Genomic DNA, 22,745 nt, shown 5'->3' on the forward strand with positions numbered 1-22,745 from the left:
ATTCCATTAAGCCCAAACGATACATCCCTCAACAACTCCAAGTCAAAAAATCAAAAATCACCACGTTCTATTGAGTAGTTTCATTGTTTTTGATTACGATTTGAGGAAGATAAAAGCTGCGAGGGTTGCCAGAGAGATAGTAAGCCTTATGGTCTCTGAACTCTCTTTTCAGGATCTCAAATGTCCAATCTTTTGTCATGTCATCGTCGACGTATGGATTCCGGGGGATATCAATAAATGGTTTCAATGATTCTCCAGTCAACGGCTTCTCGGATATCGTAACAGAACTGTCTTTGTTGATTCGAGTCAAGCGGTTGCAGAATATCGCCAGACAAATCCCCCATTTAAATTCAGAGAATTCCTTGTCGGCGGATAGCATTCCGAAATGACCTAGAACATGTTTGAGACAACGCTTCATTCCTGGTGTAAAATCTACTTGGGTGGAACTGGAGTTGCTACCGGTGTTGGGAGTTTGAGTGTCCGATGGGTTTGGAGGATTCATATTAGGTGAAGTGCTTTCAGATGTGAAGACACAAGGAAGATTTGTTTCCCGGTTTTATCCCACGTTTGTTTCTTGGGTAGGTTGGAAGTCAGACAGCATTCGTTTTAATACAATTTAGTTAGCCGTATGAGTTGAGAGAAGAATGGGTTTGTATTTGTAGCAGATGTCGATTTCGCTAAGCATTAAAGATCAATCATACGGGACGTTGTCTGGACTCATTATAGATAAAAATGAGACATTTTACGAAATGCTTTGATATGACTGTAATTGGAAGTTAATGTAATTAAGCAAACCAGGCAAGAGTTTGTCCCGAAGTTAATGTCTTTGCTATCGAACCCTTCTAATTTCCCAGCTACAAGTATTTGGCCTTGAAGGTGCAGATTGTTAAGTCATATGTTTGTGTAAGGCTTACTAAGTCTATGCGCAGTAAATCGTTGAGCAGATTTTGCTTCAGTATTTGTTGATATAAGATCGACTGTCTCCAGACAAGCTTGCCTCGTGACGTACAAATTATTTTCTAAAATATTAAAACAGGATTGCAAGCCACTGAAAAAGAGTTCACAACCAAAATACACACTTGAAGAGTAACCTCCACTTATTTTTCAACACTCTGGTAATTTGGTATAACCACTTAACTCATGAAAATGAGTTGCGTGATTCGCACTCATTTAACTGATTAATAACGTAAGTAATACAGATGAGTTGTGAGCACACTGACACCATCGGTTTCAGTAATAATTAAAAGATAAAACTCTCTCAATATATACTTCCAGCACTCTTGAGGATAAAGCAAACTCTGCGATGTAAGTTATGATTAGCAAATTCGAGTCGCAACAGGAGCACAATATTCTGTATCGACCTGACTCAATCCTGTATATTTCCTTCCCTTGTTTGGAGCAACTAATCCCTCACTAAAACTCAAAACGAAGTATCTTGAGATCAGAAGATCACATACCATCAATCACAACAACCAACAAGTATCAACAAATTAGTCACCCGGTCACCGTCACACATCATATCCACCCCATCACGTCACACCATATCCCCAACATCCCTCCAAACACAAAACCTCCCATCCCTCTCAACCTCCCTCCTAACCACCTCGCCCGTATACCTCTTCCTCACATCATCCCATTCATTATAAGCCCAATGATACGGATCTCGAGGCGTCCTAGACAATTTGGCGCACGCTTCCCATTCCGCCTCCGTATGTTCGACGCGAGGATGCATGTCGAGTTCATATAATGCGCATTTGAGGCAGAATCTCATTATGATGGTAAAACTGGGGTCCGGGGGTGGTGGCTTGGTGGGGAATGGATAGGTGTTGGGATTTGAGAGTGAGGTTTTGAATGAGTACATCTTTTTGGTTTTGAGGTATGGGAATAAAGGGCTGGGTGGAGTGCTTTGTGTGGGAATGTAGATACAAATGTAGGGTTTTGCTGCTGTAATTATATAGTCCTACCAGTGTTGCTGCGCAATACGGTGGTGAGGGTTATAGAATGAACCCGTTTTGTTTCTATTCACTATGATGGTTTCCAAACACCACCGTTTTAAGATTCATGCAAGGCAGTTTTCATGTTGAATCTGTCGTGAAAGCAACATACTACAAATATATCGCTTACAGTCAGGTTGTTTTCATTTGGCTTAGCTGAATCGGAGTCTCGCAAATCCTTGAAGTGTCGTTGACGAAGCTTTTAAGGATATCTGTACTAATTCCACCTCCTTCCTTTTTTGATCACGCACACTTTTCAGATAAATTGTAAAGACGACACATTCGACGTAAGTAAGACTAGTTCTATTATAGAGCAATCACTATCATTAATCAGGGCAAAAAATAATTTGAGCGTGTATATACATTTGTATTCATCATTCAAGCAAGCGATCTACCAACTTCCCCCCCTCGCTTTCAAAACACAAATTCAACCACAAAGAAAAGCCAACCTACCTCACCAATCACTCCCCTCAACACTCACCCTCACACCCTCACTCCACAATCTAATCTCCTCCGCCCTCTTCACCGACAAAAACGCATCCTCAAAATGCAACCCCATCAACACCTCCGCCGCATCCACCACCTCCCTATACTCCCGCGCCTCCCCCTGGGCAGTCCCCAGATTCGCATTATGCGCCGCCAGCTTCTTAGTCGCACGCTGGATATCCGCCAACGTCGCGCGCGCCGCGTCGATCTGTTGACGACTGCGCGGTTGCGCGAAGAAGGCGGAGTTTTGACGGACGAAGACGCGGAGGGAGGAGGGCGTGAGGGCGTAGTGGTGGGGGTAGATGGCGATGAAGGAGTGGATGCAGTGGTGGAGGGCGGTTTGGGTTTGTGAGGGGGTTAGGGCGGGGGAGGTGGGTGCGCGGATTAGGTGGGCGTCGAGGAGCATTTGTTTGAGGGTTTCCAGTTCGAGGGGGGTGAAGGTGGGGGAGGGGGTGGAGTGGTGGTAGGACATACTTACCTGTGGGACTTGGATCAGTACTTAATGAGTAGTTTTATCTCCCTGGGTGTTGGATAAAAGATGGATGACTGTTGTAACTTCCACTTTGTTGAAGCTGAAGTACAGAATCTGTCGAGGATAGCTCATCCTATTGAGAAAGCAGCCATACTATAATAGTAAACCGAGAGTATTGTTTAAAGAACAGAAACATGTCCCTATGCCACTGGTCAAAGGAGTCAACAAGGAAAAGTGCTTTTCTTCTTTGTTGACTTCGAGTTCATTGTGTTAAGCGAGCTTTTTGTCCCTTGTCCACCAGAACTATACCAAGCGCATATCTTTACCTTGATTCAATATCTCGGCCTCGTAAGCTCATTTGCTGAATTGGGGATAAGTGTGAAATTTCATCTTAGTAAAACAAGTGAAGTTATCTCGGGAATGGGTGGATTATAATATACCATTTCCAACGGTTTCATGAATAGCGTATCTTAAAGCCTTTCCATTTTCCACTATAGATATTGCAGGCTTTTCGGGCTTTTCGCTCACCCCGTACAAGCTAGCATCTGCCGGTGCCGGATTCTTATCGACTTTTGTGGGTTGATACTCGACTCGAGCTAGAATGGGGAAATGCCGAATTCGATTCCGTGTTGTGCCTAAGGGACCTCGGCTTCTATCAGTATTTCTTCAATCGAACTCAAGCAATATGAGAAGCTATAACCAAAGCTATAACCAAGATAAAACTATTCATTAATTATGCTATTTCCAAGCTATGTAGTGGGGTATATGTGAAATGCCGCAAAACCGTTTGTCCCAAGTTCGTAGGGGAGAGAGCAGAGTCTAATCCCAAGTATTACCCAGTACCGCAACGCCTAAACAAAAATCCCAAAGAAGTCATACCCAATGCTGCGTCCTGCGAGCCATGCTAGTGCCATATCATGTCGTGTATGATGCTACGCTTATTAAATGGTTGCTGTTCGCCCTCTAGGCTGCTGAGACTCCAAAGTCATAACCCTGTCATACCGATTCCTTCTTCCTCCATCCAGTCCTCCGACTTCTGCGCTTCGCAACAACATCTCTATCCCACGTCCCAGCGAAAAGATCTTCACATTCATCCTCATCGTCGCTATCGAAAACAATGACCTCCGCCTCCTTATTCTTACCATCGATATCCACGATCGGTTCTTCATCACCCCAATTCACGCCCAACACCACCCTCTTCATCTCCAGTATGAATTTCCCAATCTTGTATCTCTGCGTCAGCTCCTTCGCATCCACGTACTTCCAACCTAGTACTGTTCCGCATATTTTACAGGTGACATCTGCCACAACATGTGCGCCGGTAAGAAGCTCGCGGTTGACAGAGCGTCCGATCCTTGTGTTGATTAACTCGTTGACTCTGGGTTTGTTTGCGGGTTCTGGTGGGGCGACGAGATATGCTCGACCGTGTCGCCCAGTAAAGCCTTTAGACACGATCTGGGAAGCAAACGCGATATCCGACGCGCAGGTGATGCATTTCAAGGTATTCGGGGCTGTACGCTGCAGTCTGGGCTCAGAGCCTTGTGGTTTGGGCTTTGATTTCTCGAGGGCTTCGGTAAGAGAGGAGTGAGCTGTGAGGAATGAAGGGATGTAGGACCGCGTTGGAGGAGATGAGGATGGTGTAGAGGTCGGTGAAGAGCTGAGAGATGGCGCAGATATTATAGAGGTTGTGCTCGTAGTAGAAGACTGTCGCCGTCGATATGGGAGGGAGAAGGTGGAGGGCAGGAGGTAGGTCGGGAATTCGGGAGCCATGTTCGCTGACTATGTCCAACTTCGAGGTCAAAGTTGTTCTTCGCAGGTGTTTGCGCGATACTTTGTATTGTATTAGCTATAGACCAAATAAAATCAAAGGCAGAATTCATGTTTGAACGGACACAAGGAGGAGTAGTGCGTACAGTATGTGATTAACGTTTAGCTCGGTGGTGACTATGTCAACATGTACAAGTCACCGAGGAAGTCCAAACATGCTCTCTGTTTTTAAATGAGGTTGTCGCAAAGACACAAGAGATGCCGGGCTTGGAAGCCTCTTGGGTAAGCAGACACCTCATATGGCTAAGAGTGTGACTGTGACTGTGACGGTGGTCCGATTTGATTTGCAAACGCATTCTTTGTCCCCGTAGAGTGTGTTGGCTACTTTCTCCGCAAAGCGCTGCTTCACCGGCATTTATCGATAAGACTGGAGGGGTAAGACCCACTTCTGTGTTACAACCATACCTCGGAACATTAAACACTATGTAAATTAAATAATATAAAGATCCAGCAATTATCTAAAAGTCTTCAAAATCTACTTCAAAATACTAGTGACTTGAAAGACCATGTTTTCCAATATTGGCGAAAGCTGCTGTACAAGCTGACTGGAGCTGGGCAACCCCTCGTTCCCAAGCCAGCAAGCATCATGTGCGAAAGTCAAGCCATACAGCTCCAACGAATGAACATCGTCTTTGGGAGTCACGTCAGCCAAGTACATACATAGTCTCGTGAGCTTGACCGTGGTATGTAAGACAGAATAGATCTGAAGATTGATGAAACTACACAATGTAGTCAGTACTGTACAGTAATTTTGCAACGACACCGGTTTTAAATGTACATCATAGAGCTTTGCAGTATCAAACTCTATTTTAAAAACAATTCCTCATAAATAGTTTCATATGCACACATCATAGACAGATTATTCGCAGACAACCAACAGCGAGGTAATTCCGTTGGACTTGGCAGTATGAGGGTACAGTCACCTGACCAGCCCCCCTTCTCAACGCGCTCGGTCGCAAGGGTCATTCATGGAGCAGGTGAGTTTACAATCCTCTCAAAGTATGCTTCTTACTCATCCAGTTGATATTCTCATTTCAGATAGCATAAGCTTTTATTCTGAAACTTGAAAACAATTATCCAACAGATCAAGGGTATCATCGCCAACATACATTTCCAATCCGACTTCGCGCCCGCATCTTATTTCAACTCAAGCGCTTAAATTTATTCCAAATACGATGAAATAAATTATAAATCGCTTTGTAGTGTTTCGTTTGACAAGCGGGATATTTCCTACTGCGTTCGTTTTTCTTCGTGCCCTGGAGCTACCTTCGTGAAAGTTGAATGTGTCGAGCATACATCTTTGTGGTCGAAACATTGTCTATCAGACCAAAGCACCTTTCCCTACATCCTCACCAGTTATTGTTGTTTGTTATACTCATCTTCGCTATGAGTCTCTGGAATAATTTCACTTGGATCACTGGGTGATAAAGTGCGATGCGGAAATTGAGCGTCTCCACTTGAACGTAACGTCAAGTTTACGAAATTCTGGATACCTCTGACCCCATAACTATAGCTGGATGGGTCCAGCTTTATCCAAGGTGTACATCGATAAAACCTCAATACCTCAGGATCCATTTCCGTCTGTTTCCTGGAGAATCCAGTGACTGTAAGTCCTTCTAATCTGGTGACTCTGGACAGCCCGACGTAGAGTTGGCCAGATTCGAATATGTCTTTGGACGAGACCTCAGCGTAATCGAGCGTCATGCCTTGGCTTTTGTGAATCGACAGTGCCCATGCTAGGGCAAGGGGTATTTGCGTGCGTGAAAGAAGGTAACGGTCGTCTGCTGGGCCTTGTAAGCTGTCTAGGGTTATCTGCTTTATTACCACTGGGTTGCCGCGTGCGAAGTGGACAATGGGCCGGCCAAAATGGTTCGATTTCCGGAAGCGTTCAAATGCTTCAATTTCAATCCTGCCGTGCTTTTTTACGTCTAGAGCATCTTGGAATCCTTTGAATCCCACGACTTCCCCTTGAGATCCATTTACAAGACCACTGCTAGGGTCGAGATTGTGTAACAGGACCACCTTCGCGCCCACTTTCAGGTAGAGTTCTGATGAAGATCGATGATAGTCACCAACGAGGCGCTTATACTCATTGATCTTTTCCTCTATTCGAATGTTCTCAATCCTCCAATATTGTTGCCGAGTTTCCTCGTTCATGATGTCTTTGTAAGGAAAGTAGTCGTACTTATTACGAGGATGCAGCTTGATAACAGTGTCAATCGCCTTCCAAGACATGGTCGTATTCTGTATCTTGCTTAACTCGTTATCGTTAAATCTGTCAACTTGAATCTTGCGCGACATCAAACGAATAGCAAAGATGTGAGGAGGCAAGGTCTTCTTTCGTTCGAGATCCTCCCACTCATATTGTGTTAACTCTGCGCCATTGCGTATCTTGTTCAACAGGGTCTGGAATCGGCCATCTTTCTGGCGATGAATCTGTTCAAGCTTGACATGTCGGAGATTCAGCTGATCCCAGACTGGTGCTCTGCCAAACAAACTGTTAGCTTCTCATGTTATCAACGTACTAAATAATGTAGCTAGCTGAACGAAACATTTTTCCGCTGGTAGAATTTTCTCGACTTACTTAAAAGCCCATTTATCACCATTCTTGAAGATGACTCCTTTACTGGCACAGTCAGGTGTCTGACACTTGTACTGACGCACAAACACTACTAATGAAGTGTTCATTGGTTCGCCACATATCAAGCACCGTTCGAACAGTTTAACAGGAGGCAATTGGTGGAAATCGCCGACGAATATGACCTGCTTTCCTCCAAATGGCCGGTCATTCTCTAGAACATGTTGGAATAGCATGTTGAGCCGCTCCAGAAACTGGTTCTCCACCATTGAGACTTCTTCAACAATCAAACACGCAACCTTCTTAATTCGTTTTTTAGTATTTCCTGTTACTTTACTAAGGAGTGCTTCTAATGGCTGTTTAAATGAGTCGGGACTCCAGCCCGCAAAAGAATACGTAGTTTTCCCACCAAGTGGTAGAGCCGCAATACCAGTTGGAGCTACAACGGAAACATCGATTGGGTTGGGTTTGTCCTGGAGGCACTTGATGATTTCCTTCAAAGTAACAGTTTTGCCACTCCCAGCTGCTCCAGTAAGGAACATATTATGACGTTCATTTGCGAGATTGACTACAGATTGTTGAGCGGGAGTGAGAATGATGCAACTTTCTACCGGTGTTTGCTTTGGCCCTGGGGGGGTCTCCAAGAGTATGAGGTCGTTCAGGTGTCGGCCGGAATCCGTTCTACATATCTTCTCTGCAGGTGTTTCTCCGTCTTCAGATCCCGTAAAATCGGCAACATTACGAAATGGCCTCTTGTTCGTTGGTGACGGCTTCAGGAGGATTTGGGTTTCTTTTATGGGATCTGCGCAACTCGCATTTGTTTTGAGATATACCGTGCTCTGTCTCCAAGCCTCTTCTGCACTCTCTCGAGTAGCATATTTTCGATAATCGTTTTTCGAGAATTTATGAACCTGTTCATGGCATTCGGCCCAAGTGGAGAAAACACCGGTCGATCTTCCTACGAACACTACGTAGGCTCTCGAGGAGGATTTGGCGCGTGTGTGTTTGCCCATCCCATGCGGAGTGGACGGATTTTGCTTAGCCACTTGAGATCAAATGCAGAAAAAAGCTGCACTCTGAGTACAAGGCACATCGTAGAGCAGTATTCACCGAAACGTTCCACTTGTTAACCAAAGAGACGATCTTTCTACATGGTCAATGAATATTTGTCAGGCTCGCCTACCGAGGTTGACCTAGATCTTCAAACATATATCAACAAATAGTCAAAATTTCAATTGAGATAGTAATTCAGATTGACGTAGGATTGGGAAGTCGAAGTTGTAAACAAAGGAGATCATCTTCTCCCCAGTAACAAGTGGAGTTGTTGGAAAGCACGAGCACGTCCCCCTAATTGGAAAATATTTCGTTCCGAGGCTGCTGTGAAGTCTCTCACTCAATTGGGAAACCATTGCGATCCGTCAGTAATCTTTCAATGAATGTGAACGAATGGTTTGCGAAGTATTTGCCCCTTTTTTAGTCAATAGGAAGAGAAAGTGTCTAGTGGTGAATTCTAGAAGGATGAACCTAAGTGATGATTGGTAGGAGGCCATCACGTGGCCATGTGACCCAAAAAGCGGGGATGCGTTCTAGCGTTCTTAAACCCTTGACAGCCGCTGTGGGCTCTCGAATCTTCAAAGAACCTTTCAACTTCATGCACCATTCGCCGATCGCCTCTGGATTCGTAACACGAACAACAAAGTACCTCAACTTGCGACAGATTCCCGATTGCCCCATCAAGTCAAATTTACGACTCTCGAATCTACCCAGACAACCTTCAATTCCATTTCCCGACGTAACCGTGGCAAAGTATTGTCAAAATGTCGCCCAGTAAAAACGACAGTCATAGTACGAGTAATCGCAATGGCGAGAGTGTTGGACGCCAGACCAATGTTCTCGCCAGTGCTTATTGCGTAAACCCAGCTGGGCATCTTTCAGGATTCCGTAAGTAATGGCACATTTCGCAAAACTTTCTTTGCTCTTATCTCCTTCCAGCAATTGATAACCGCAGAACCTAAACCCCCTCGTGCGCATTCAGTACAGGAAAACAAACACTGACCAGACGTCCTTTAGATTACTCCACTACCGGCGCCGGCGGGGCAAAGTGGTATCCCTGAGGTCATTTCAGGGTTACCATCTCCTCCGTCAAGTCCCCCCCTCGCTGCACTTACCTCTGCCAACGAGTTCGCGCTCATCTCCAAACCAAAGAAATCGCGCGACAACGATCACAATGGCAGCGGCATGAAGAGCAGTCGTAGAGGGGGGGCATCGTATTCTATCCGGGAAGAGTGTGAGAGGCTCTTTTGCGAGACTATGAAAGACGTTTTTCTTGGTGAAGAAGGACTATCGTCGAGTAATGGCTCAATCGTGATGGATACGATTATAAATACAGACACAAGATCAACACCTCCTGTGGAGACACGGGAATCGTATGGCATAAGTCACCAGCGCAGTCGCAAGGCCAGCAATTTTCAAGGTCAAGAGATTGATGCATGGATTGAAATCTGGGATTACGCTGGAGGATGTAGTTTCCGCGGGTTCGTTGGTGGTAATGGAGAGAACAAATCTCTATTTGCATTTTTCGACTCATCTGTTATTGGAAGAGATTTGAAGCAAGGGTGAGTATTACAGCACATATTTATTCATTTCCTGCTAATCGCGAGACTAGGCTCATGGCATTGATCGAAATGGCCGAAACTGTGTTCGCCCTTGAACAAGTCGTCGTGTGTGTCGATCGCAGCGTAGAAGAGGCCGATTGCAAATCCTTCCTCAAAAGTCTCCGATGGGTAGGCTTCGAAGCAGTCACATTGGATATCTGGGCTAGTCGTCTTGATGTTACTAGTGACAAGTGGTTGTTTCTGGGCATGGAAATCTAACTTTTCAATACGCTGTAAAGGTCTGGGAGTCTTCAAATAAGTTAAGAACGGCAGGTTTCATTTATGGCGCAGGATAGGCGTTAAGGCAGTCCTTGAGCGAGCCCTCCTGGTTGTACTTAATGGCGTACTCGACACTTTCTAATAAGAATTTCAATACTTTGAACTTTGTTCCCCTCTTAGTACCAATTTTTAAATCCTTTTCACTCCTAGATCCTACTGCTGCTCCACACTTTATTCATCTATGCACCGATTCAAGTCTTATTAATTTGGGTACTTCCTCCTCATACAAATTTGCATATCGATCTCATTTTATCGTCAATCTAGCTGTTCATGATATCAGGTGGTATATCTGTAACTCCAAGTCCTTGCTATGTTGTGTATCGATGATAAACTTGACTACCACATCGCCGGTTATGCGTTGCCTTGCGCAACCATGATGGTCTCAAAGGGAAGCGTCAACCAGCTGGGCGTGTACGTCCGGATGGTTTGTGCTTCCGATGAGTACCAAACTTTTCGCTCAAGAGCCTGAGCAGTGGCAATATGTGTGTAGCTGATATGCGGGATTAAGTCTTTTGTCTCCTTTTTGTCCAATGCAAATACTCTTCACGTAGAAATAACGCTCAAGGTTGATCTCGACTACATTGGTAAAGATTGAGGAAATTTCTACCTGCTCAGGTCATAGATAAATTGACAGTCTCACTTAGAATTTCATCTGGGTCACTGCTGGGTTAAGCATGTTTGTTTTTGAAAAGGTTTGTTTCTGCAAAGAAATTGGTTTTTTATATGTTTTTTTCGGTCTATCTACTCTATCTACCGCTGTAAAATTCAAAAAAGCAAGAATGAAAATCATTCGCAAAACGCTAACGTACTTACCTTGTTTTACCTGTATGTTAGTCATTCCTGAAATTCCAAAAATCCTCCCATGCGCAAGTGCGAGCTGGTCCATCATCGTCTTCCTCTTCCGCCCTGTCCGTTATCCGGGGGAGGAGATTTGTATCTGAGTGGATGTCGTTTCTTCTCCGGCTCCTTCTCCATCAGCGGCTCGGGGCTAGGCGTTGCATTTGCGCGTTCTTTGGCTGCGCGGAGACGAGCTAGACGGGCTTGGTGAGCTGCTTCGGGGTCGAATGTATTCTCCTCGTAGGGGCCAATTGACGGTGCCCTTGACTTTGGCTTTGGCGGGGAAGAGCGTGGTGGAGAAGACCTGGGTGTTGAAGGAGGTGGTGAAGCCGGGTTTGTCGCGCCTAAGGAGGATTCTTCGGCGAGTCGGCGAGCTTTGGCTTTGGCTATCATTTGGTCGACCTCGTCGTCATCCAGGGGAGGAGCGGTGTCTGCTGGGCGTCGAGGAATCGCTGCTCGTTGCTTAGGATCTTTGTCGAGATTTGATGGTTTGACTGAGGGTTTAGGTACTCTCACCTCTTGAGCTTTTCTCTCCAAGTCCTCTTGCTTCTGTTCGGCTATAACATCGGCTACTCTTTGCTTCTCGACGTTGGCCCTGATTTTTGTCGCACGTTCCTCTGCTAGCTTTTCCTGCGCTGCCCGCGCTTTGGCTTTGGCTATCAGCTCAGCTACTTCGTTGTCAGAAATGTCGTTCTTAGGCTGGTCCCTTGCTGAGCGCTTGGTCATTGAAGGGTCACCTTGTTGAGTCGTTTTGTGTGTTGGTGTTGGTTTATGTGTGGGTGGGTGATCAGAAATTGCACGTTTGACCGGACCATGATTTCTTGGTGGCGGTGGTTGTCGAGGTTGAGAAGATGGATAGTTGGAAGCTGTGTTTGATTGACTGGGAAGATGCGAAGGAGAATGTGGGGGACGATACTGTCGAGGAGCGGGATTATGCTTTTCAGAGATTCTATGAGTTTTGGATCTTGGAATCATCTGCTCGGCATCATCGTCCGAAAGCCCTCATCGCTCATAAGGGTTGCGTCCACCGCCGGAGCGGCCGCCTCCCTGGCGGGCTTTACCTCTGGCAATCAATTGGTCAATCTCATCATCGTCGAGCTCAGGTGGGCCCTGAGAGCGTCCACCTCTGGATGGGCCACCACCTCCTCGCTGCTGCTGAGAGCCAGCCGCGCGAGGCATAGGAGGTGTATCATCGTCATCATCGAGATCAGCAAGACGTGATTGAGTGTCGCCGCCACCAGAGCGACCACCTCCTGAGCGACCACCGCCTGAGCGACCACCTGAGTGACCACCACCTGAGCGACCACCACCGCCATATCTGCGTGGAGGAGGGGCATCATCCTCCTCTTCATCATCATAATCATTGTATGACTGTCCTCGGCCGCCGCCTCCACCGCCAGATCTGGGGTTTTTGGCATAGAAGTCTTTCATGATGTTCTGAGTCTTTGTATGCTTTCTCCATTCTTCCGCGTAACCGGCCTCCTCCTGAGCTCCATAAGCAGCTCGCATCATCTTAGCCTCAGCCACGAGCTCCTTGGGGCAGCTGCGACCAAGAGAGGCAATCGTGGCCTCGATTCTCTCGAGAACATCCCTATCAGATTCATCGTAACCGTAAACCATGTTGGCGGTTGAGGAAGCTTGAAGGTGGATGAAGTGTGGAAAGTGATGTGTGATTGATAAGATATCTAGAAGATATCTTGAGTGGAAGTGTTTTGTTTGTGAAAAGTGTGTTTTCGGTGCTAGTGCTTGTTTGTTTACCGTGAAGGTAGGTGCTGATGATTTTTATGTTGGTGGGTTGAAGCCCGTCATTTATAGCTCGAAGGGTTGCTGTTTCGAGTAATCGAGAGTATCCACAATGGCATTGTACTCGGAATCTTTTACTTGGAAAACAGAAGTTCTTTGTCTCTAGAAAGACTGTTCCACCCACATATTCTGTTCCATAAATTACGTCTGAAAGAGTTCTTTGTGCAGATATCCTCGAATTGGACTTGCTTTATGTTTGTCTTCGAATCTTAGATCAGGTCAAGAGGATGTAAATGTTTCAAAGCAGTTGACAGACTGTTGTTAACGATGTGGCTTTAGTAAGCACATGTTTTCAAATGTTGGGATGCACATCTTCTGTCCAACAAAGGTCGCTCGAAACCTTTCTTTGTCTAATTGGCTGGGCTCACTGATTATACTCGAATTTCTCAGATCGAAGCAGAGTAGGGGAGATTTCACAAAGCACTGGAAGTAGCGAAACAGTCAGTAAAGTTGTAATCTTCTTTAGCATATGCATTTTAAATTTAGAATCGTGATCAGTCAAAATGAGCGAGACACTTGGAACTTGACTGGAAAGCTTCTAATCTGAGTGTCATGCAAACAACTCCTCGATTGCATCGGCAATTGACCATTTCCTCAATCAAAATATAGTACATACTTACGTGGGGTATTCAATTTCAACGGAAACTTGAATTATAGGACAAATTGGTGTTGGGAAGATCCCAAAAAAGATAAGAATGCTGTATTCAAGATGAGAATTAAGTTTTCAACATCAATTTCTCTTGGATAGTTGGACAGTTCAATAAGCGTCATAAATATAACATTATGGATGGGAGTATTCCTGCCTTGGAGATTTTGTATCGGCCTATAATAGGCTGGTCTCACGCCTTGCCACGCCTTTTAATGACAGGCCCACAAAGCACCAAATTCTCGAGCAAGCCTTGTCACCCATGTTGGAAAGTGACTCACTCGGCGAAAGCAGATCACATATAAAAAGACGTCTCTCAGGATAAATGTTTTGAGAGAAAATCGGTTCTTTTAAAAAGTTGATCAGTTGGTCGAAAGACATCACCGCGGATCTTCAAGTTTATTTGAACAATATTTTAGTACTGGAGCCTCTAATTTGATATATGAGGAACTTTGGTTCCGACAATAAACCAATTATTGCACCCCCAGGTATTTATGACATTTCTACACACTTTTGCTGAGTTTCTATTGAATTTGCTTGTTCGTCGTCTCACGTATCTCGCTTACGCACATAGCTGTCTGCCCATGTGGAGCCAACGACCCTTTATCTACGATCTTGATAGAGCTTCACTATAGCAGTACGCCACCCACAAGGTTAAGCTAAGAATCTAGCGTCTAGTTCAATACCTAAGTTCGAGCTGATCTTCCGGGGAAGAGGTCTATCGCTGCAAAGGCTGGTGTTGACGGGTCTTATCAACTTCTTATCGGGACGACCAAAAACAGGGTGTGTGGGGAAGACCCAGCATCAACGAGTAGCAAGACCAGTTTTTAGTTTTGGAAACGATCATGGCGATAAGCTATAGCCACAGTACGCTTGGGTATGCACCGAGGTCTTGAATGTACAAGCAAGCAGGACTGGTCGCGAGCGACGAGGGATCAGCTCCGAATGCAACCACATCTCTCGGTTAGGACAGGAAGGATGGACTTTGCCTTGGCCATGCCACACCCTTGACACCGTTACGAACGAGGCAGGTGGGCACAAATGCAAGAACAAACCATGGCCGAGAGAAGATATGATCTATGGCTTTCATGGCGATTGCTTAATAGTCTTGTCGTTCGCTTGATTGTGGATGTCTTGGGAGAACGGCTAGACACTTTCGGCAATTGACCTACCATCACCATTGGATTTCGAAGACGGAGTATTCTACATTGTCTGTTGCCCGCGGTCTTGGAACGGCCGAATAACCCAGATCAAATGCTCCTATCAACAAATAATTGTTTGTTCTGATATGAGGTCGAGGTTGAGATTGGCTACCGGACGAGCTTCAGATACGCAGTCTAGTCTTCGAGAAGGAAAGAGCGTTGCTTCCAGATGCATCGGGGCAGCCGACTTTGACTTTCCCTCACCCAAACTTGAGTGGCCCCACAGATCTGGGTACAATATCGCAACGGCAATGGCTGCTGATATTGATAGAATCCTTGTGGTCTTCCCTGTGGTCTTATCAGTTATGCACCAGTTGCATACTGTCTAGGTCACATCCTCGTGCTCCCACGTTTTCCTTGTACTTTGTTGTACAAGAACCCTGATAAGGTGACGGATAAATACCACGTCGTATTTACTTTCAGCTACTCGAGTACTTGTACTTCCTCCTTCCCCTCGTTGAATTCTGTCGGGAAGAATCTTGAAATTGATTTTCATCATGTCTGAAATTCCTGCGTACTCTGGGAACGATACTGAGAAGGGGAAGTATGGAAATGATGAGAAGTCAAACTACCAGACTGATGTTACCGCCGGTTATGGCTCATCAGAGAATCTTGACGAGTCTGAGGTTCTTCAATTTAGTGAAACCAAAGAGTTACGGTATGTTTTATAGCAGCACTCGAAAGATTGATCTAACAGTACATTAGACGTGGTCTTGGTCAGAGGCATATCCAAATGATTGCTTTGGCTGGAACTATCGGTACTGTAAGTAGTAGTACTTCAAACTAATTCTGATAAGTACTGACTCTCTAGGGACTATTTCTTGGTTCCGGAAAAGCTCTTGCTCGTGGTGGACCTCTCGGAGCACTGTATGTCTCCAATCAACCCTCCAAATTTGCAAGGTGCATAAATTAATCAAGATCAGTATGGGATACTCCTTCGTTGGTGTACTTGTCACTGGTGTAGTTATAAGTATCGCAGAATTGAGGTAAGTCAATCCGACAATATTGTGAAGGTGCCTTGCTGATACTCGCTTAGTGCTCTCGTTCCTTTGAGCGGTGCCATTATTCGACATGCCGAATACTTTGTGGACCCTGCACTGTCTTTCGCTCAAGGATGGAACTCCATATACTCGAGTCTCGTATCCTTACCCGCGGAGATTGTTGCTGCGGCAGTCATTGTCGAGTTTTGGACACAGGCCGTCAACTCTGCCGTCTGGATTACAATCTTCGGTATTTTACTTGTCATAAGCAATCTGTTATTCGTGCGAGTTTATGGCGAGCTTGAATTCGGGTTTGCGTCCTTGAAGATTATGCTTATTATCGGTGTCAACATCATGGTACGTGGAGTTCCCAATCCCCAGGGGGCCTTTTAGCTGATTTGAAGAAGGCATTGGTCATTACATGCGGAGGAGGGCCTGATGGCCACAGATACGGCTTTCAATACTGGAAGAACCCGGGTCCCTTCGTAGAATATCTTGGGTATGCCGGATCTTTGGGACACTTCATGGGATTCTATACAACTTTCTCAAATGCCGTGTATGCGTACTCAGGTATCGAAAATATCTCTTTAGCCGCCGCCGAGACCCAGTCACCTCGTCGAAACATTCCTATTGCCGCTAAGAGAATCTTTTGGCGAGTATCGATCTTCTATGGTAAGGTTGACTTCCAACCATCACACTCAATTGGAAGTCGCTGACTATAATCTAAGTTCTCTCAATCTTCATGGTGGGTCTTATTGTACCTTCGAATGATAAAGATCTTCTCCGCTCCACGGGAACAGCAGCGCAGTCCCCATTTGTCATTGCATCTACTAGAGCTGGCATCAAAGTTGTACCCTCAATCATCAACGCAGTTGTTCTTTCTAGTGCTTGGAGTGCTGGCAATTCAGGTATGTTTTTTTACTGAAAGTTAACCAGATGCCGCTAACAATATCAAAGTGCTTCTAGGATCATCTCGTACCCTTTACGGAATGGCACGCGAAGGTCATGCTCCAAAGATCTTCCTTCGAGTGTCTCGCATGGGTGTTCCTTACGTCGCTGTGGCATTCATGTCTATCTGGATGTGCTTGGGCTACATGACTCTTTCGGACTCGGCGAGCACCGTATTCTCATGGCTCCAAGACCTAGTAGCCACGGCCGCTCTTGTGCACTGGATTATCATCTGTGTTGTTTATCTACGATTCTACTATGGGATGAAGAAGCAAGGAATTGCTAGAAGTGCATTGCCCTGGGCAGCACCATTCCAACCATATGCGGCATGGACTAGCTTGATCGCTTTCTCAATCCTACTTTTGACTGGTGGCTACATCACCTTTGTTCATGGACAGTAAGTTTCCCGAAGTTCTAAATACCATATTCCCAAATTTCAATACTAACTCGCTTAAAGTTGGGACAACGAGACATTCGTGTCTTCCTACATCAACATCCCCATCATCCTCATTCTGTACCTCGTCTATAAATTCATCAAGAAGACAAAAATCATTCCATTGGACCAGCTGCCAATCCAGAAGTTCATCGATATTGCAAATGCCAATCCTGAAGAACCCGCTAAGCCGGTTGTTGGGTGGCGTAGGTTTAACATTCTGTGGAGTTAGAGGGACTAGGACATCCAGGCTAGATACGATGTAGACGAATAGAGAGAATTACGTACAAGTATAGCACAAAATACCATCATTGATGAAAAGAATATTTCACTTCACAAATTTCCAATATATACGGAGTCAATCATGGGTATGCTCTGACCTAAGCTGGTAAGAATGTTTGATTTGTTTGAGTAAATATATAATTTAATCTCTGCAGAAAGGCTAAGTATGCTTCTTGTGAAAGGAATTTTGCAATATCGTTTTCTGACCTAATTTGCACTTGGAAGGTGTCCGGTCCGTCTTGCAGAGCACTAGTAGGAGAAGAAAGCAAGTATTACCTGTATGGTACAGTTATGGTCCAGAAACGATAAACATAAAATGTGGCTTACATTATCTGTTTGGCTTTGGGAAACTATGTCTGAATATTCTATTGGCTGCGTTAGAGTTCTTTGTTCTTCGATCCATCAGTCTTGCTGTTTGGATGTTTCTACGGAAGTATGATTTAGCGAAAAATCACGAAGTCGACGATTACATTCAACCACATCTGCCACAATACAACTTCAATGTCGCTACAACTACATATAGAGTTAATATTAATGGGGTTATTTTTACATGTTCTCAACTCCTTCGACATTTGAGTAGAGTAACATTGAACTTTGCAAGCTCCTTCAAGATCCTCAGCGACTCAGCGACTTAACGCCTCAAGACCCCACACCCCTCTCCACATGATCATCTCACACTTCCACAACCCAAAAACACCTCATGTCCTCACCACCCAAAAACCTCATAATAGTATGCTGCCACGCAATCTACACCACCGGCCCAACCCACGGCCTCTCCGAAAAAGAATGGCTCATCGCACCCTTCCAAACCGGTGAAACACCCACTTTCATCGCACATATCCAGAAAGGCCTGGCTCTTCTCTCATCTGATCCAGACTCACTTCTTATATTTTCAGGCGGGTACACGAGATCTGAGGTGAAACTGTCAGAGGCGAGGAGTTATCTGAATTTATGCGTGGAGAATGGGTTTTGGGGCGGGGAAGGGGAGGGGAGAGTGGTGCTTGAGGAGAGGGCGTTAGATAGTTTTCAGAATTTATGGTTTTCGATGCTGGAGTTTCGGAGAAGGACGGGTGCGTGGCCAGGCATGGTTAGGGTGGTGAGTATGGGGTTTAAGGAGAGGAGGTTTTTGGAGCTGCATAGGAGAGCGGTGAGGTGGCCTGGGGAGAGGATGCGGTTTGTGGGTGTGGATCCGGGGTATATGGATGATGGGAGTGCGGAGTTTGATAGGGAGAGAATGGAGAGGGTGAGGAGGGGGGAGATGGAGAGGGGATATGCGCCTTGGGTTGTTGATGAGTTTGGGCTAGGGGAGGTGTTGAGGGGGAAGAGGAGGGTGAGGGATGCGTGGGGGATGGGCGAGGGGTGGTTTTTGGATGACAAGGAGGGGGTGAGGATGGGCATTAAGAGCGTAGTGGTTGAGTTCGAGGATGGTAGTATTGGAGAAATGTTGGATAAAAATGAGAAGTTACCCTGGGAGATGAAGGTTAATTTGGTGCCTGCGAAATAGTTGAATCAAATTCCGTTTTCGGATTGGTTTGATGTCAAAGATCAGCTAGACTCAAATAAGAGTGTGATATCTAAAGAAACATCTAAGATTAGATTGTTTACGGATATCTGCAAGTTCGTAAAGAATGGTTTGTTTGATTTTCTCAGAATAGATGAAAGACGAATGCACCAGGCAAGCACAAACGAAGAAGGGCAATGACCTACTCCCTGGTAAATCAGACACACAGGAGTATATGTAGGATAAAATAGATTTACTCAAATGAATTTTTCTTCTTCTCTTAATTACAGCTCTATTAAATCTCCACCGCAAAATTGTTCCGCTGCCAGGCGTATCTATCGCAAAAAAAGAACGCCGAAAGCAGATTTATACAAAATTGCCCGAATTTGTGTCTGTGTTACAATTGTAACTGAACGCCGTCTTCGCCAATGCCCTTTTATGAAATATTCCAAGCGTCATCTTTTATCCCCAAGATCTACTATCCAAATGACAAAGACTCGTTGTAACCATGCGTAGAATCGTAAAATAAACAAAAGAAAATTTTGGTGTTTGATCGAGAATGTGGGTTTCCAGCCGAGATGTATCAAAGTATACAGGTGAAAATAAAGGCTGTGATCTTCCTGAAATCCGCTCGATGATGATAGCTCTAGGATCCTAATTGATATCCAAATATTATGCCGTCACACGGTAAAGTACGTGGCTATCCAAGCTCCGTCAACGTAACAAGTATCGAAGGTAATGCTTTTCAAATGAATTTTAGCGATGAGATGGGTAAGCATGTCGCATTTGTTGTGCTTCGTAAATCGGACTTTCATGTCTCATATCGACGGGAGGTAATGAGTTCATTGGATGTCCCTGTCTTCCATATGCCGCGTTGATGACACCAGCCGCGCCCATTGGGGAGCTTTGATGTCTAGCATGACCCATAGCAGGCAGTCCAACTGGTCTGTACTCGCGATGAGACTGCTGCATACGCTGCTGAGGTAGATTATATTGCTGTCCATGAATAGGCGCCTCATGTGCATGATGCATATTTGAGAAGTAAGAACCACCTGCAGAGGAGGCGCTGCTTCCAGGATATGGCATGTTGACCGGATAAGAAGGCGATACAGAGTAACGGTGTTGGACAAAAGCAGACATGTCTGATTGCGAACGCTGATGTTGTCTTCCGCGTTGAACTGGGCGAGCGTGCTCAATTTCTAAATGTGCAGCCATGGACTGAGGGGCATATCTTTGGGGTGTGGGTGCAGGGAGAGGCGCTTGATAGCCTTGATAGGATGCAGAACGCTCAAATGTCGGAGCATGATGGTAATTACTCTCAGACATTTGATGTTCCTCGATATTGGCGAAGACGGGTCGTTGAGCAACTTGCATACGCCTTGGGAATGTATTGCTGGGCACAATTGGAGAGCTATCCTCAAATTCGCCTTGGCGACGCCTCTTTTGAGTCTGAGAAGTCTCCGGGGGCCAGAAACCAGGCTGACTTGGTCTTCTGCCGGATGGGCTTGGAGAGTAGTATTCTGATTTGGCCATAACACCAAGTGACCGGGAACGCTTGTGAGCACCACCATTTCTCTTCGCGTAACCCTTCACCTCTTTTGTGTTCGGATTCGCATCATCGACACAGATGTTCGGAAGGATTTCGATATCAGGGAAGCAAGGCAGCTCATCCGTAAGGATCTCGGTGTGAAGACGGTGGAAAATAGCAAGAATTGCGTTCGTATCATAACCTTTTCCCATCTTCTCCAATATCCATTTTGGAACAGCAGTAGCTGGAACTCCACCTTCTGCTGTTGATCCCATCCCATTATCACCAGCGTTGTCTCCGTCACTATCGTGGTCGAACCCAGCCACGCTAAGACTTCGCTTTCTCTTTCCACCAAGGTTTTCCAATCGTTGTTGTTCACGCTTGCGAAGAGCTAGACCCCAATTATGAACAGTTCCTGGTCGACCCGCCAAGTGATTTGCCAATGACCAAGCATGAATTCGGCGAATTTGTTGTTGTACCAAGTCGCACTGTAGTTTGGCATATTCCTTTGGATTTCGATAGCGAGATCGTTGGTAGTGTTTTCGGCAGTAGTGGACCCAGACGTGATCAGGAATCAGACGAGTGCACATCTTGTTACGGCCGAAAATGTGCGAAATCGCTTTTCTTGGTTGGGAACCCGTGTCACAGTTAGGAATGTACATGCAAACAACGACATCGGAAACAGGCTCCTCGAGTACAGGAGGTGTATCCGGAGCTGGGTAAGCGATAGGAGTAGTGGGCGAGTCATTGTCAGGATGATATGAAGAAGGAGGCGTTGGCTCAGATTGCGGTCCGACGGATTTGGTGGAATACTCGTTCATTGCTGCTTGAAAGTCAGGAGCTGAAGCACTACGCTTATGGGACTTGAGGTGGAGCAGCGACTCGTGGTGGCGATCTATCGGCGCACTCAAGTAGTTGCTGTTACTATTGAGCTTATTAGCAAGAAGTCCAAAAACCTATACATGCACAATTGACTGTGCTCTCGGAAATTAAACTATTCGGTGCACATACAAATGGCAAGTAGAAAGTGAGTTTATGAAGGAATTTTCAACCAAAACATCCTCGCATGATAGAAATCTGTTCTCAAGTTCCGTGAATGCAACGGAAATAGCCTGGAGATCAAAATAAAGCAGAACACAGGGACAACGCTTTGTTTACATGCCACATTTGTGGTTACTATGTCCAGTCGACAAGACATCGGCTGAGAAGCTCGCTTGATTCCAAATATACAATAAAACCAGTTTATTGCATATTTAGTCAATGTAACAAAGCTGAACAACTATTGATCTAATGCGGATTAGGGAAACAAACGGAGCCTGAACTATTTTTTGAAAAAGATCAAAGCAACGCAAAGAGTTTCCAGGGGTTCAGGGGATAATAGTGATGCGGAAATGCCCTCAGAAACATATTGAAATGAGTAAGCAAGTACGAAAGCAGTAACTTTGCTCAGGTGAATAGTCAACTGCGCATATACAAAGCAAAAGAAGTTAAGTACTCACACTTGTCTCTGAAAGTCAACTCCACTGATTTCATGACCCCCAGTATCCAATCTCAAAGATGGTACTGTAGTCCGCCGGATAAGAATTGCATCACTTGGTGAAGATGGTCGAGGGTGCTCGGTGACGGCAAGCTTTTGTTTGCTTTCTTCCACCGAATCTTGCTCAGCTTCAGGTGAATGCCGGTGCTCGGAGATAGTGGAGAGGGTTTCGAGATTTTCGCTCAGTGATAGGGTGTTAAATGAATGTGCCTCGTTAATCAACCCATCTGAAGAATTGACGCCCGATGGGCTCAATGGCAATGATTTCGGGGAGAATAACTCGGCGGTGATGGTATTAAGTGAATGAGAGCCGCTGACTGTTGACATTGAAGAAAACCTCGAATGGTTCGCTGAGTGTATTGAGGAGGCGTATGATGAGAGACTGCTTCGACTATCTGAAAATCGATGTCTGGGTGAGGTCGGTGTGTCGATTTGTGAATCGTCAGGTTGATAGATATTTTGCTGCTGTGATGACGGTGGTGATAATGGTCGCTTTGTATTCAAGGGTAACGCATATCCTCCGGCATCCCAAGGTGTTCGGTTTCTTCCTGGTATTCTGTTTCCTTCAACCTGCTTCTGAACTGCCTCGGCCGCAGCACCGTCATTCAACAGCGAAGTGACGTCCATGATGCCGATGTTGCTGAGGTTTAATATTGTATGTTCCCTCCAACTGTATCGAGACTCTTGAGTCGAAATCAGGAGTACCTTGACGATCCTGTGTATTCCAAGTAACGTCCAAAGTAGCCAGCTTTAGACTC

The 22,745-nt window shown here is 45.5% G+C and overlaps 10 protein-coding genes across 10 annotated transcripts; 3 read left to right on the plus strand and 7 right to left on the minus strand.

The window, feature by feature from the left end:
• Positions 1-67: 67 nt before the first annotated feature.
• On the minus strand, positions 68-502 carry GLAREA_09697 (uncharacterized protein; the record flags this gene model as incomplete). Its single annotated transcript, XM_008086293.1, has 1 exon — positions 68-502. The coding sequence occupies one exon, from the start codon at positions 500-502 to the stop codon at positions 68-70; it is 435 nt and encodes a 144-aa protein (XP_008084484.1).
• Positions 503-2,448: 1,946 nt separating this feature from the next.
• Positions 2,449-2,952, minus strand: GLAREA_09698 (uncharacterized protein; the record flags this gene model as incomplete). Its single annotated transcript, XM_008086294.1, has 1 exon — positions 2,449-2,952. The coding sequence occupies one exon, from the start codon at positions 2,950-2,952 to the stop codon at positions 2,449-2,451; it is 504 nt and encodes a 167-aa protein (XP_008084485.1).
• A 996-nt stretch (positions 2,953-3,948) lies between these two features.
• On the minus strand, positions 3,949-4,722 carry GLAREA_09699 (uncharacterized protein; the record flags this gene model as incomplete). The annotated part of the gene is made up of 1 exon (XM_008086295.1): positions 3,949-4,722. One exon carries the CDS (start codon positions 4,720-4,722, stop codon positions 3,949-3,951), a length of 774 nt encoding a protein of 257 aa, XP_008084486.1.
• Positions 4,723-6,135: 1,413 nt separating this feature from the next.
• GLAREA_09700 (P-loop containing nucleoside triphosphate hydrolase) lies at positions 6,136-8,370 on the minus strand (the record flags this gene model as incomplete). Its single annotated transcript, XM_008086296.1, has 2 exons — positions 6,136-7,264; positions 7,364-8,370. 2 exons carry the CDS (start codon positions 8,368-8,370, stop codon positions 6,136-6,138), a joined length of 2,136 nt encoding a protein of 711 aa, XP_008084487.1.
• Positions 8,371-9,174: 804 nt separating this feature from the next.
• On the plus strand, positions 9,175-10,230 carry GLAREA_09701 (Acyl-CoA N-acyltransferases (Nat); the record flags this gene model as incomplete). Its single annotated transcript, XM_008086297.1, has 3 exons — positions 9,175-9,267; positions 9,428-9,972; positions 10,023-10,230. 3 exons carry the CDS (start codon positions 9,175-9,177, stop codon positions 10,228-10,230), a joined length of 846 nt encoding a protein of 281 aa, XP_008084488.1.
• Positions 10,231-11,175: 945 nt separating this feature from the next.
• Positions 11,176-12,102, minus strand: GLAREA_09702 (uncharacterized protein; the record flags this gene model as incomplete). Its single annotated transcript, XM_008086298.1, has 1 exon — positions 11,176-12,102. The coding sequence occupies one exon, from the start codon at positions 12,100-12,102 to the stop codon at positions 11,176-11,178; it is 927 nt and encodes a 308-aa protein (XP_008084489.1).
• A 27-nt stretch (positions 12,103-12,129) lies between these two features.
• On the minus strand, positions 12,130-12,747 carry GLAREA_09703 (uncharacterized protein; the record flags this gene model as incomplete). The annotated part of the gene is made up of 1 exon (XM_008086299.1): positions 12,130-12,747. One exon carries the CDS (start codon positions 12,745-12,747, stop codon positions 12,130-12,132), a length of 618 nt encoding a protein of 205 aa, XP_008084490.1.
• Positions 12,748-15,275: 2,528 nt separating this feature from the next.
• On the plus strand, positions 15,276-17,371 carry GLAREA_09704 (uncharacterized protein; the record flags this gene model as incomplete). Its single annotated transcript, XM_008086300.1, has 9 exons — positions 15,276-15,436; positions 15,484-15,541; positions 15,590-15,645; positions 15,702-15,764; positions 15,815-16,115; positions 16,166-16,430; positions 16,487-16,666; positions 16,716-17,103; positions 17,164-17,371. 9 exons carry the CDS (start codon positions 15,276-15,278, stop codon positions 17,369-17,371), a joined length of 1,680 nt encoding a protein of 559 aa, XP_008084491.1.
• Positions 17,372-18,121: 750 nt separating this feature from the next.
• Positions 18,122-18,925, plus strand: GLAREA_09705 (uncharacterized protein; the record flags this gene model as incomplete). Its single annotated transcript, XM_008086301.1, has 1 exon — positions 18,122-18,925. The coding sequence occupies one exon, from the start codon at positions 18,122-18,124 to the stop codon at positions 18,923-18,925; it is 804 nt and encodes a 267-aa protein (XP_008084492.1).
• Positions 18,926-19,678: 753 nt separating this feature from the next.
• Positions 19,679-22,614, minus strand: GLAREA_09706 (uncharacterized protein; the record flags this gene model as incomplete). Its single annotated transcript, XM_008086302.1, has 2 exons — positions 19,679-21,374; positions 21,950-22,614. The coding sequence occupies 2 exons, from the start codon at positions 22,612-22,614 to the stop codon at positions 19,679-19,681; spliced, it is 2,361 nt and encodes a 786-aa protein (XP_008084493.1).
• Positions 22,615-22,745: the final 131 nt, after the last annotated feature.

Source organism: Glarea lozoyensis (genome assembly GCF_000409485.1).
Source record: "Glarea lozoyensis ATCC 20868 chromosome Unknown GLAREA4, whole genome shotgun sequence".
Classification (NCBI taxonomy): domain Eukaryota; kingdom Fungi; phylum Ascomycota; class Leotiomycetes; order Helotiales; family Helotiaceae; genus Glarea; species Glarea lozoyensis.